General features: G+C 52.1%; 1 protein-coding gene across 2 annotated transcripts; it reads left to right on the forward strand.

Annotated features, from left to right (window-relative positions):
- Window positions 1–6,256: 6,256 nt before the first annotated feature.
- Window positions 6,257–11,391, forward strand: MYC (MYC proto-oncogene, bHLH transcription factor). 2 transcript variants are annotated; one of them, XM_040494417.1, is made up of 3 exons: window positions 6,257–6,820; window positions 8,462–9,227; window positions 10,312–11,391. In XM_040494417.1, the coding sequence occupies exons 2-3, from the start codon at window positions 8,471–8,473 to the stop codon at window positions 10,869–10,871; spliced, it is 1,317 nt and encodes a 438-aa protein (XP_040350351.1). In that variant the 5' UTR covers window positions 6,257–6,820; window positions 8,462–8,470; the 3' UTR covers window positions 10,872–11,391. The 2 variants fall into 2 exon arrangements, with proteins under 2 accessions (XP_040350351.1, XP_040350350.1); XM_040494416.1 differs by having other exon boundaries at window positions 6,258–6,820; window positions 8,459–9,227.
- The last annotated feature ends 2,063 nt before the right edge of the window (window positions 11,392–13,454 follow it).

The raw sequence follows: 13,454 nt of genomic DNA on the forward strand, positions 1-13,454 counted from the left end.
AGGTATTCCCAACCTGACCCACCGGCCCAACACCTTTCCGTTATGGGGCTGTGCTGGGCACCCCAGGACATTCTGCCATAGCCCCACCCCTTTGTAACAACTCAGAATGTCACCAGACTTTGCCAAAGATCCCCTTGGGGGCGGGGGGGCAAAATCACCTCCAGTTAAGAGCCATCGTTTTATGAGACTCAAAAGAGCAATCATTTCCAAAAGCCATCAGTTCCCCTGTAGAGAGAGTAGCAAAGTCAAGAAGGGAAATGGGAAAGAGGTCGTTGGCTTTGGTGATCAGAGTTCACTAGGTACCTTCAAGAAAGCTCCTTCGGTGGGGTGCCCCGGTGGCTCGGTCGGTTAAGCCTCCAACTCTTGATTTCGGCTCAGGTCGTGATCTCCAGGTTTGTGAGTTCGAGCTCACATCAGGCTCTGCGTTGACATCCCATGGAGCCTGCGTGGGATTCTGTCTCCCTTTCTCTGCCCTTCCCCCACTCACTATCTCTCTCTCTCTCTCTCTCTCTCTCTCTCAAAATAAATAAAATTTTTGAAAAAATGAAAAGAAAGAAAAAAGAAAGCTTCTTCTGTAACCAAGTCCACTTGAAAGGAGTTACAGAAAGAACAGACAATCTAAAACGAAGAACAAAGGTGAGCTACCTACAGAAAGTCACAAGCCGGGGTCTGGGACTTCTGCAAGCCCACCAAAGGAGCAGGCTCCCATTCCCACTGGCTTCCAGAGGAAGGTCAGAGATTAAACAGCAAAAATCTCCCCCGGGAGAGTCTCCTTTGCAGTCACCTCCACCTCCAACCCCGCTAGGGTCCATCCTGGGGACAGATGTCGCCCAAAAGGACCATAGCAAAGACAGGCCAAGTGAGCGCCAAAGTGTGGAAACTTCTGAGATTGGCTGGGAGTTAGCACTTACAGAACAATAAACGGAGCCTTTGAAGAGACAAAACAAAGGAACCATTTGTCTCCTCCAGCAGCTACAAAGGAGGCAGGCTCACGGAGGACCGAGGGGTAAAAGAATGCCAAGCTGGAGACGAGACTAGGGTTTACTGGGTCCAACCCAGGACCCTCCGCCAGGATCTGAAGTCAGTGGGTAAGAGAGCAACCAAATGTACTCAACACGACACAGGAAACGTAGGCTCTAGGGTTTTAAGTTAAAAACGTCTATTTTGTTTTTCTTTCTCAGTTGCTTTGAGTTATGCTATATAAAGGTGGGGAGAGGGAGACAACATTTTTAAAAAACATGCATTTTTTTAAAAAGCACAAAGACTTTCTTCAGTGCCTTTTTTGTTACCATACCTGTTAATTAATGATTGGCTGGATTTCATTGACTTGTCTGCTGAAGAGCCTTCCTGAGTTCCTCTTACACGGTTGTCAGGAAAATGCCAGTAAGACTCCCCCCTCCCTTTAACAGTCCCTGGCCGGCTTGGGTTTGAACCTCATGGCCCTTCTTGCAAAACGATCTTTCTGCTGGAGATCTATATTTGTCATTTTCCCCTGCCTCCTCCCTCCTCAACAGGCCCCACATGACTTCAAGGGGTTTTGAAATTACAACCCGACCATCCTGAGGGGCTTTATGTCTCACTCCTAAATTGGAACTGGTTGGATCAGCGGGGTCCCGTTTCTGTCTGTATTAGTCACTTCTCTTAACTGTCAAAGATCAACTCCCTCGGTAGGAAAATTTTTGAGGGGTGGGGGAAGAGATATTCAAAGAAGAAGGGAGGTGGGGACTGGTGTGATATTCTACAAGTCACACATTCTGAATCTCTCCTTTCATGTCTCTGGAAAGGATGGAGAAAGTTGGGTCAAACGGCTCATTCTTTCTGCCCCTCTTTCTTTTTTCCCAAGCATGAAGGTGGCACTCACAAAGTCATTGTGAGAATATGCAATTGTGAGAATAAATGGTTCTTATTTGTGCCATCCTGGAGGAAAGAACGTTCTCTGCAGTGACACCGTGTTCCCTTCCAGGAGGCAATCTTACCGAACTGTTTCCCCGCAGTCCCAACCCTGTGGGTGACAACAAAGCTGCCCATCTGGAGACCTACTTCTTCTTAGAAACCTAGCAACACCCGAAAAAAGGAGAGACACAGCCTCAGAGTGTCCCTAGACCAGCAAACCAGAAATGCCTGGTCAATAGACACCTTCTCCTCACTTACGAAAGGAAGTGGAAAGACCAAAGTTGTCCCTTAAAAAGCGTCCTGAAAAGATATGCCCCAACAGGGGTGGCTGGGTGGCTCAGTCAATTAACGGTCCGACTTCAGCTCAGGTCATGATCTCGCTGTTCATGAGTTTGAGCCCCACATAGGACTCTGTGCTGACAGCTCAGAGCATCTCTCTGACTCTCCCCTGCTCGAGCTTTATCTCTCAAAAATAATCCATACATGTTAAAAAAAAAAAAAAAAAAAAAATAAACCCCAACAGCTATCTCTGGGTGATCAGGATTACAAACTTTGGGTTTTCCTATTCCTTTATTTTTCTATTTTATAATTTTTCTTTCACAATGAGCATGAATCACTTTGGTCATCTCCAAAGATACTATTTGCTTTAATCTCCCCAGCCCTTTTCAACCCAGCAAATGTCTACTCTAGATCAAGTGGTTCTTAACAATTACTGAAAGACAGTAAAGTCCCTGAACCTGGCTGAGACCTGATTTTTCCATTTCCTTGGCTGTAAAATGGGATGGCCCCTACTTTGTTTGGAGGCACAAAACAACTCCAAGCTGTTACTTGAAAGTAACACCCCAGGTGGTATCACCAGTCTGGGGGAGAGTGAGGTTGAGTCCCGAACCCACAAGCCACGTATCTGCCTGGGGTGCACACATCCTCAACCGTCCCACACACGAGGCTGGCAGAGTTCAGTAGTCAGACATGAAGACAGGGCATATTCTGATTTCACTCATCTGTGGAATTTAAGACACAAAACAGATGAACATAAGGGAAGGGAAGCAGAAGTAATATAAAAAGAGAGAGGGAGACAAACCATAAGAGATTCCTAAGCGCAGAGAACAAACTGAGGGTTGCTGGTGGGGGGTCGCGTGGGGAGAAGGGCTAAAGGGGTGAGGGGCATTAAGGAAGACCCTCGTTGGGATGAACACTGGGTGTTACATGTAAGTGATGAATTACTAAACTCCATTCCTGAAAAACAATAATAAATATATTTTGATTAAAGAAAAGATAGGGACATTGGCCACCTTTAACAGCTTTCGAAAACTATCCTCTTGAGTTCCAGCTAAACCTACTTTTGCTGATGTTCTTTGATGGGTTGGATGGTTGGTTTTGTGTTTTGTTGCTTTTGTTTGTGTGTGTCCTGTGGGGTGTAGTCAGTTAGCCTCCCGCAGAGCAAAGCCCAAAGTGCCAGATTCCTGGGAAACCACCCTAAGAGGCCTCTTCCAGGAAGGATCTCCTGTTGCCAAATTTCCTGAGGACATACCTAGATGGTCAGACACTGTCAGAAAAAAAACTACTTGAAATGTTCACCCACACGAAGCATACAGTGTGAATTTCCTTCACATTCGCTACAACCTTTACTGCCCGGTTGTTTGCGGATGAAAACTTTTTATCAAAATGTTCTTTTATACTTTTCTCCAGAGGAATCCCAAATGCCCCTCCCCCATCACTATCAAAAATCTGGCTAGTGTTCACCAGCCCTATTTTTGAAGAAAAAGAAAAGGGTTTGTTTTTGTTTTTGTTTTTGTTTTTATAATAAAACCCAAATACCCCTCCCCTTCCACTGCGCCTCGCCTTCCCCCATAAATCCAATGTCTTGGTTGAAAACTTGGTGGTTAGGAGATGATGGGTTTCTAAGATGTGCGGGCTGAAGCTGGTTTCGCTACTTTAGAGTTTCGTTGGACATTTTTTTCGTGTCTGTACGCGTTTTCAACAAATAGCTTCGGTTCTCCATAGGGTGCTACTCATTGTCACTAAGTAGTGATGGATTTGTTTTCACCACTGCTTATGCGGTTGAAGAGCTGCCTCTGAACCACTTTTCCTTCCAGCAATTCCCCTCCCTTCCTCTCCTATGCAATCCGCCGGGAGTCGGTAAGGACGGGGCTGGAAACTCTTTTTAAGGAGCCGCCCCGTCCTTTACCCCGAAGGAAACCCCCGCGCTCCGGACGCCCCTGCCCCCACCCACTTCCTTGCCTCGGTTGGCATTCGGACACGGCGATCTCGGCTGCCAGTAGAGGGCACACTTACTTTACTTTCGCAAACCCGAGCGCGGGTGCAGTTTGGGGAGGGGGCGGGGGAAAGACGCTTTGCAGCAAAACCTTGACCAGGGATTGGTCGGCCTCCGAGTTTGCGGCAAAGGCCCGGAGGCCGGAGTAATTTGCAACCCTTAAAGCCGTACTGCGCTGTGCGCTCTGTTTGGAGGAAGTTCCTACTCATTTAACAATTGAAAGCTGCGCTGCAAACTCAACGGGTAATAATTTACCTCAAACACAAACACGCTGTGCAAGATCTCCTCCTCCCCTCTCCCCGATTTTTCTTCTGTTTGGAATGGGGGGGGGGGGAGGAAGGGAGGAAAAGTTTACTTAAAATGCTTTTGGATGAGGGACCACGGTTGGGAAGATTGCCTTTGTTTTTAATGCCCTAGTGTAATGCAAAATAGCAAATCCCGAAGGAATTGGCGGTAGCTATTGAATATAGATTAATTTAGGAAGCGAATAAGTCATGTCCTATTCAGCAACATTCTGGGTTGATGTGTACAAGAAATGTTCATAGATGTACGCGGATTATACATAAGCACTTTCACTGTGGTGCTAAAAAAAAATTAGAAAGAGTGAACTAGGAAATTAATGCTTGAAATTTGCCAATTTTTAATTGGCCTAAGACCCACTAAAAAGGCACGGAAGTAATAGTTGACTCCTCTACTTTGATCAGAATCGATGCTGTGTGTGTGTGTGTGTGTGTGTGTGTGTGTGTGTGTGCAGGATCTCGATTCCAATAATCAAGGAGAAAGAAAACCCATGAAGGAAGTTAAGTGTCCGATTTGCCCGAGGAGGAAAGAGTTAACGGTCTTCTTCACCAGGGTCTCTGCAAACTCTCAGGGCAGGGTACTCAAGCTCGCCTCCTCTCCCCTTTCTGGGAACTCTATTCCCGAGGCTTGCGCCCCCCTCCCCAAAATTCTCCCGTCTGGCGCCTTTGATTTCCCCCAAACATGGGAACCCCAGACTGGTGCAAACCGGCGCCACGGGGCGCAAAGAGGATTTGCCTCTTTTCTGAAAGCTGGCTGCGGAATTGGGAACTCGCAGAGTGAGGCGTGGGGGTTGGGGGGTGGGCGTGTTGCGGGTGCAGACCCGCGGGGAGAGGACTGGGGAGGGTCCTGAGTCGCGCGCACCCGCAACCTCGCTCCGCCCAGACCCCTGTTCCGGAACACGCAGAAAAGATCTCAGGGATTAGCGCGTCCTAGGGGAAAAGCCGGCTCCTGCCGAGCCCACTGTAGGTCTGCGTGGGCGGGGCGGGGGCTGGGGGGGGGGGGGGTGCCTGCTGCTTTGACAGCAAATTGGGGGATTCATTCGGAGTGGAAGGTATCCAATCGCGATCGATAACTGTACACATATAAGACACAACACCCCCGACAAATGCAATGGGTGTTTATTCATAACGCAATCTCCCAAGTATACGTGGCAGTGGGCTGCTGAGTTATTTTCAGATTCCAGGCATCCTTTTCCTCCTTACACCTCTTATTATTTGTGCCCGTCGACACTAACACCCCACACCCTCGGAGCGCGCGCGCCCATAAATACCCCTTCTTCCCTCGTCTTCGCGGGATTTATTTTCCAAACGCTGCCCTTTCCCCAGCCTTCGGGAGGCGCCCGTCCACCCGGGACGTGCATGGCGTGGCGGTGGGTACACGGTGTGTTCCGTGTTGAAGACTCAGCTGTTCCGCCTGCGATGATTTAAGCACGCAAGACAAGTATGCGGTTTGTCCAGCCGCGCGCTGCGCCGGAGGAGCAGCGGAGAAAGGCAGCGGGTTTGAGCGGGAGCAAAAGAAAATGGTAGGCGCGCGCAGTTAATTCATGCTGCGCTCTGACTGTTTACATCCGATCGCTCGGCGCACTGGAGTGCCAGGCAGAAAGGGCCGAGTCTCCTCCCCAACCTCCCCCCCCCCAACCCCCGCCCAGCCAGTCCTCCGCAGAGGCGCCCCTCCCCGGCTCCCAAAGCGGAGGGCGGGGGAGAGAGAAAAAAGATCCTCTCTCGCGAATCCCCGCCCACCGGCCCTTTATATGCGAGGGTCTGCGCGGTCGAGGACCCCCGAGCTGCGCTCTCCCCGCCGCAGCTGCCGCCGCCGCCGTCGCGCCCCGGCTGCCGCCTGGCTCCCTGCCGGCTTCGGGAAGGGCAGGGCTATTCAGGGGCTTGGCGGGAAAAAGAGAACAGAGGGGAGGGATCGTGCCTAGCTCTGTATAAAAGCCGGTTCTTGGGGCTTTATCTGACTCTCTGTAGTAATCCTAGCAAGAGGCAGAGGGAGCGAGCGGGCGCGCCCGCCTGGGTAGAAGAGCAGAGCGAGGCGAGCGAGCCGAGTCGCGCTCCGGGCGCCCGGGGAAGGGAGATCCGGAGTGAAAGGGTGCTTCGCCTCCGGCCCACCCCACCCTGCCCGCCGCCCCCTGCTAGCGGTGCGCAACCCCCCGCCGCACCCGCGAAACTTTGCCGGTTGCGGCGGGCGGACACTGTTCCCTGGAACTTACAACACCCGAGCGAGAACGCGACTCTCCGGTCCGCCTATTTGGGGAAACACCTCTCCCCTACGCTGCCCGGGACCCGCTCCTCTGAAAGGGCGCTCCTCGCCGCTTTTCGGACGCTGGATTTCCTTCGGATAGTGGAAAACCCGGTAAGCGCCCGGATCTATTTGTCTTCTCATTTATTTGCCCCACCGCTTTAATGCCGCGACGAGTCGAAGTCGAATGCCCCAATCGGGGGTCTTTTCTGCCATTCCTGCGCTATTGACACTTTTTCTCAGAGTAGTTGTGGTAGCTCCGGGGTGGGGTGAGGACGACCCAGAACTGGATGGGGTAGAGTGGCTTGTCAGGACGGGAGGGAAAACCGGTGCGTTTTTGAAACTCGTCTTTAGAGATTTTTGCTCATGAATACTGACGCTGCTCTCGACCGGTTGGACATTCCTGCTTTATTGCATTAATTGCTTTTGATTTTTTGGAGCGGGGGGGGGGCGGTGGTGGGGAGGGAGTGCCGCGCTTCGCGGTGGGCAGAGAGCCCTCCCTGTACATCCCGAGCTCCTGGGAGTAAGAATTACAAATTGCGTGTGGGAGCCGTAGAGCTCCGCCGCCGCTGACTTTTACGCGTCTCGGAAAGGGCATTTAAATTTCGGCTTACCGCATTTCTGACAGCCTGGAGACAGACACTGCGGCGCGTCCCGCCCGCGGATCCCCGCGGCGTTCACCATTCGCCCCCTGCTCCTTTTAAGAAGTTGGCATTTGGCTTTTTAAAAGAATAATAAAATTAGGGATCTTGGTCTACCGGGGTGCTGGTTCGGACTTGGTGTTGGGGAGGCTCGGGGAGCAGGGAAAAGGGACGCTGGGCAGGGATGGGTCCGATTCTCCCGGAATCGTGGACTCGGGGGAAACGAGGGCAGATCTCCGCACCCACCTCCCCCGCCCCCTCTGGTGTCCCCGCGCCCCTGAGGTGGCGGAGGGAAAGCAGGGAGCGGGGCTCGGAGCGTTCCCAGAACAGCTGCTACCCTCGGCGGGTGAGGGGAAGACGCCCGGCTCCGGGCGCGGAACCGCAGCAGGGGCTCTGGCGCAGTTGCGTCGCCGTGCTGGGTGTTGAAGGGAGGTGCCCCGGTTATTATCTAACACCCCCCCTTTTATTTATGGGGGGGGCTGTTACGGCCGGCGGCTAGGCTCGCCCCACCAGCCGGCGAGAGACGCGGAGAGAAGCCGGCCGAGGAAGGAAGGGGGACGCGCTGGGAGTGGGGACGGAGGGGCGGCGGGGCGGGGGTGCTGGGAGGGGCGGCGGCGCCGGCTGGGGAAGGAGCGCTGCGAGGGCGCGAGTGGGAACGGGCGCGGCGCGGAGGGGCCCGGCGCGGGAGGGGGCACGCGCAGCCGCTCCCGCCGCGGCGCCTCCCGCCTCCTCCTTCAGGTGGCGCAAAACTTTGCGCCTTCGGGTTTGGCGGATTGTGTTCCCGGCCGCCGCCTCCTCTGGCCGCTTAAGGAGGCCAGAGCCGATTCCGATTGCTCGGCGGCGGCGGCGGCGGCGGCGGCGGCGCGGGCTCCCCGCGGACGCGAGCTCTGCCGGCGCTCCGCGGCTGGCTCACCGAGTGTGCGTCCCAGATAGCAGGGGGCCACCTGGACGGGGTGGGAGGGGTGCCCTTCGCCGCCGCTGGCCCCGGCTGGGGCTCGCGCTGGAAGGGGAGCGGCTCGGCATCCGGGCGCGCGCTGCGCGGGGGCTGCGGCACCCACCCCAGACGCCCCTTCGCTCAAGACCTCCCCCCCCCTTTGTGTGCCCCCTTCAGCAGGCTGCCGCGATGCCCCTCAACGTCAGCTTCGCCAACAGGAACTATGACCTCGACTACGACTCGGTGCAGCCCTATTTCTACTGCGACGAGGAGGAGAACTTCTACCAGCAGCAGCAGCAGAGCGAGCTGCAGCCGCCGGCGCCCAGCGAGGATATCTGGAAGAAATTCGAGCTGCTGCCCACCCCGCCGCTGTCCCCGAGCCGCCGCTCGGGGCTCTGCTCGCCCTCCTACGTCGCCTTCGCGTCCTTCTCCCCCCGGGGGGACGACGACGGCGGCGGCGGCAGCTTTTCCACGGCCGACCAGTTGGAGATGGTGACCGAGCTGCTGGGAGGAGACATGGTGAATCAGAGCTTCATCTGCGACCCGGACGACGAGACCTTCATCAAAAACATCATCATCCAGGACTGCATGTGGAGCGGCTTCTCGGCCGCCGCCAAGCTCGTCTCGGAGAAGCTGGCCTCCTACCAGGCTGCGCGCAAAGACAGCGGCAGCCCGAGCCCCGCCCGCGGGCCCGGCGGCTGCCCCACCTCCAGCTTGTACCTGCAGGACCTGAGCGCCGCCGCCTCCGAGTGCATCGACCCCTCCGTGGTCTTCCCCTACCCGCTCAACGACAGCAGCTCGCCCAAGCCCTGCGCCTCCCCCGACTCCGCCGCCTTCTCTCCGTCCTCGGACTCTCTGCTCTCCTCGGCGGAGTCCTCCCCGCGGGCCAGCCCCGAGCCCCTGGCGCTCCACGAGGAGACACCGCCCACCACCAGCAGCGACTCTGGTAAGCCGGGCCCCTCCCGGCCCGTCCGAGGGGGCGGCTGGGTACCCTTCCTGTTCTCCTCGGCAGCTCATTCCACTGGCCGCTTCTGCCGACCCCGGCTTTTCTCTTTTCTTCTATTCGGGAAGGGAAATGCTAGATCTGGAAGGGTCTGGGAGCTCATCCCGGAACCCTGGGCTTCAGGGTTTCCCTCCCATCCCCTCTCCTAAGACCGCCCCAGTGGCCGGCCCCCTCCTCTCCCTCCCTCCCCTTAGGAATTTCTTTGGGGTTTTTCAATCTTCTGGCTTATCTTGCAACTCAATCCACTCCCGCTTAGTTTTCTTCAGCATTTTAATTGCCCCCGCGGTGGGGGTGTTCGAGAAGCGGGAGAGGAGGGGATTGATCTCTGAGAGCGGAGGGATGGCTTCCCTCCTCCCTTCTGAGTAGTTTTCCTGGACTAGGATCCACAAAAAAATGAAGATGGGCAGTGGACAGAGGCAGAGCGGCCTGCCTCCCAGGCGCTGTGACCTAGTGACAGTGGCTTTAGATGGGCTGAAGAGCCTGGGATCTGGTCAGCCTGTTTGGAACACTTAAAAGCAAATCCTTGCCAAAATTGGCCTTTTTTCCTCCCCCCACCCCTAGAACTTTTGGCAAAGCCGCAAGAATTTTTTTTTTTTTCCTTTTTGCCCTTCCAGTAAAATAGGGAGTTGCTAAAGTCATACCAAGAGACTCTATCATTTGCAACACCTGAAGGGTTCTTGGTAAAGTCCCTTAAAAAGAGGAGGTGCTTGGGAATGTGCTTTGCTTTGGGTGTGTCCAAAGCCTCATTAAGTCTTAGGTAAGAATTGGCATCGATGTCTTATCCTGGTAAATTGTAATTTTCTCATCTGTGCCGTAAACCCAGCTGTCATTCTCCCTTTCTGACTCTGCCTTCGTTGCGAGAAGAGCTGGGTTGATTGGCTCATTTGTTCTCCGGGGATGACTTTGTGCCAGGGCCCTTTCTCACAGGATAACGCCTTATATTTGCATAGCATTAATTTAATCTGGTCCTTGATTGCTGTGAGGACACGTCGCTAACCCGCGCGTTTTCTTTTTCCCTTTCTTAAAGAGGAAGAACAAGAGGAAGAAGAAATTGATGTCGTTTCTGTGGAGAAAAGGCAGCCCCCTGCCAAAAGGTCGGAATCGGGGTCACCCTCTGCCGGAGGCCACAGCAAACCTCCTCACAGCCCGCTGGTCCTTAAGAGATGCCACGTGCCCACCCATCAGCACAATTACGCAGCGCCCCCCTCCACTAGGAAGGACTACCCAGCCGCCAAGAGGGCTAAGTTGGACAGTGGCAGGGTCCTGAAACAGATCAGCAACAACCGCAAATGTATCAGCCCCAGGTCTTCGGACACGGAGGAGAACGACAAGAGGCGGACGCACAACGTCTTGGAACGCCAGAGGAGAAACGAGCTGAAACGGAGCTTTTTTGCCCTGCGCGACCAGATCCCAGAGTTGGAAAACAACGAAAAGGCCCCCAAGGTGGTTATCCTTAAAAAAGCCACTGCGTACATCCTGTCCGTCCAAGCAGGGGAGCAAAAGCTCATTTCGGAAAAGGACCTGTTGAGGAAGCGACGAGAACAGTTGAAACACAAACTTGAACAGCTAAGGAACTCTTGTGCATAAATCCACCTATTAGAGGGAGGAACTGGAGTTGCTCGTGAATTCTCACTTGTTACTAAGGGAAAGTAAGGAAAAAGCTTCCTTCTCACAGAACTGTAGCAACTCCTCATATCTGAACTTGTTTCAAATGCATGGTCAAGTGCAACCTCACAACCTTGGCTGGGTCTTAGGATTGAAAGGTTTAGCCATAATGTAAACTGCCTCAAATGGAATTTTGGGCATAAAAGAACATTTTTTTATGCTTGCCATCTTTTTGTTTGTTTGTTTTCCTTTAACAGATTTGTATTTAAGAATTGTTTTTAAAAAATGTGTCAAGTTTACCCCGTTTTCCTGTGTAAATATGGCCATTAAATGTAAATAACTTTAATAAAACGTTTATAGCAGTTATACAAGAATTCAAACCATGTATTATAAACCATAATTTTTTTTATTTAAGTACATTTTCCTTTTTAAAGTTGATTTTTTCTATTGTTTTTAGAAAAAATAAAATACGTGGCAAATATATAATTGAGCCAAATCTTAAGTTGTGAGTGTTTTGTTTTTCTTGCCTTTTTTTTCTATTTTCTTTTCATCAATTCCAATTAACAGAATTTGGCCCCCAAGGGAATGAGTTTACAAAGATGGAGAAAGAAGTTATTGAAAGGGCAAGGGCTTTGCTTTGTTCAAATGGGTCTGGGTCCTTAAGGTCTTTTTAATTCTGAGGGTTATAAGATGCTTCCTGGAGATCTGTGGTAGGGGCCAGAGTTGCTACTTGGAAGAATGAACAGGCAGTAAGCTGGTGAGAAGGCAAAGGGATGCCAGAGGTTAAAGATAAGTTAAGTATACAAAGGGGGTAAGGTTTGCGGGAAGAGGGGGTGGGAGGAAGATGAAGAAACTTCATTCGGTTAACCCATGCCACTCCCAGGCTACATTCAAACCCAGACGGTAGGAACCAGCCCCCTGCTTGCCTCTATGCTAGGCGAGGGAGGCAAGTTATTAACCCTATTTTACAAACAATGAAATGTAGCGGCGTAGAGGGGTTTTGTAATTTCTCTGCAGCCACGGGGCCATGCTGTAAAACACTGAATCCAGGTCACCCCCACCCCCACCCCCCCATTTTTTGAAAAACACTTCACTATCATGCCTTAGCTCATCCTGTGTCTAAAGTGCCGGGGTCAAGAATGCTTTTGGCTTGGGGCCTGATGGACTGACTAATCACCATACTAACCTACTTAATGTGCCAGGCATTCTTGTAAGCATTTTCCTTACAACAATTGCACAGCAGCCCATGACGGGAATCAGCCCAATGTTGACATCCTTATGGTAGAAGGGGGAACTGAGGCACAGAAAGACTCCTCCATGTGCCCAAAGACCACTGATGATGAACAGTAGAGCCAAGATTCAAACCCAAGGAGTCCACTCATAACACAGGTTATGTTATGAGGCTAGACCTCTGTCAAGCCGGTGGGAATAGACTGGCTGCTCACGCAGGAGTCACCAGTCTAGCAGATTATGTGCTGTGAATTTCAACATTCGGGCCCTGTGGGACATCAGTTCCCCCTTTCTTGCTTGTTGTGTTTCATTTCGTTACTTTGTTCATTGTTTCTTAAAATTTTTTTTATTTTTTTTAAATTTTTTTTTCAACGTTTATTTATTTTTCGGACAGAGAGAGACAGAGCATGAACGGGGGAGGGGCAGAGAGAGAGGGAGACACAGAATTGGAAACAGGCTCCAGGCTCTGAGCCATCAGCCCAGAGCCCGACGCGGGGCTCGAAATCCCGGACCAAGAGATCGTGACCTGGCTGAAGTCGGACGCTTAACCGACTGCGCCACCCAGGCGCCCCTCTTAAAATTTTTTTTAATGTTTATTTATTTTTGAGAGAGAAACAGAGTGCAAGTGGGGGAGGGGCAGACAGAGGAAGACACAGAATCCGAAACAGGCTCCAGGCTCTGGGCTGTCAGCACAGAGCCCTAATAGGGGCTCGAACTCATGGACTTCAAGATCATAACCTGAGCCAAAGTCAGACACTTAACCGACTGAGCCACCCAGACGCCCCTCATGTTTTGTTTATGAGAAACCCACAAGTCATTCGCTCCTACCTTAGCCATTTGTTTTTTTTTTTTATATGAAATTTATTGTCAAATTGGTTTCCATACAACACCCAGTGCTCATCCCAAAAGGTGCCCTCCTCAATACCCATCACCCACCCTCTCCTCCCTCCCACCCCCCATCAACCCTCAGTTTGCTCTCAGTTCTCAACAGTCTCTTATGCTTTGGCTCTCTCCCACTCTAACCTCTTTTTTTTTTTTTTTCCTTCCCCTCCCCCATGGGTTCCTGTTAAGTTTCTCAGGATCCACATAAGAGTGAAACCATATGGTATCTGTCTTTCTCTGTATGGCTTATTTCACTTAGCATCACACTCTCCAGTTCCATCCACGTTGCTACAAAAGGCCATATTTCATTTTTTCTCATTGCCACGTAGTATTCCATAGTGTATATAAACCACAATTTCTTCATTCATCAGTTGATGGACATTTAGGCTCTTTCCATAATTTGGCTATTGTTGAGAGTGCTGCTATGAACATTGGGGTACAAGTGCCCCTATC

Source organism: Herpailurus yagouaroundi, unplaced genomic scaffold (assembly GCF_014898765.1).
Source record: "Herpailurus yagouaroundi ecotype Mexico unplaced genomic scaffold, PumYag 186, whole genome shotgun sequence".
In the NCBI taxonomy this organism is placed as follows: Eukaryota; Metazoa; Chordata; class Mammalia; order Carnivora; family Felidae; genus Herpailurus; species Herpailurus yagouaroundi.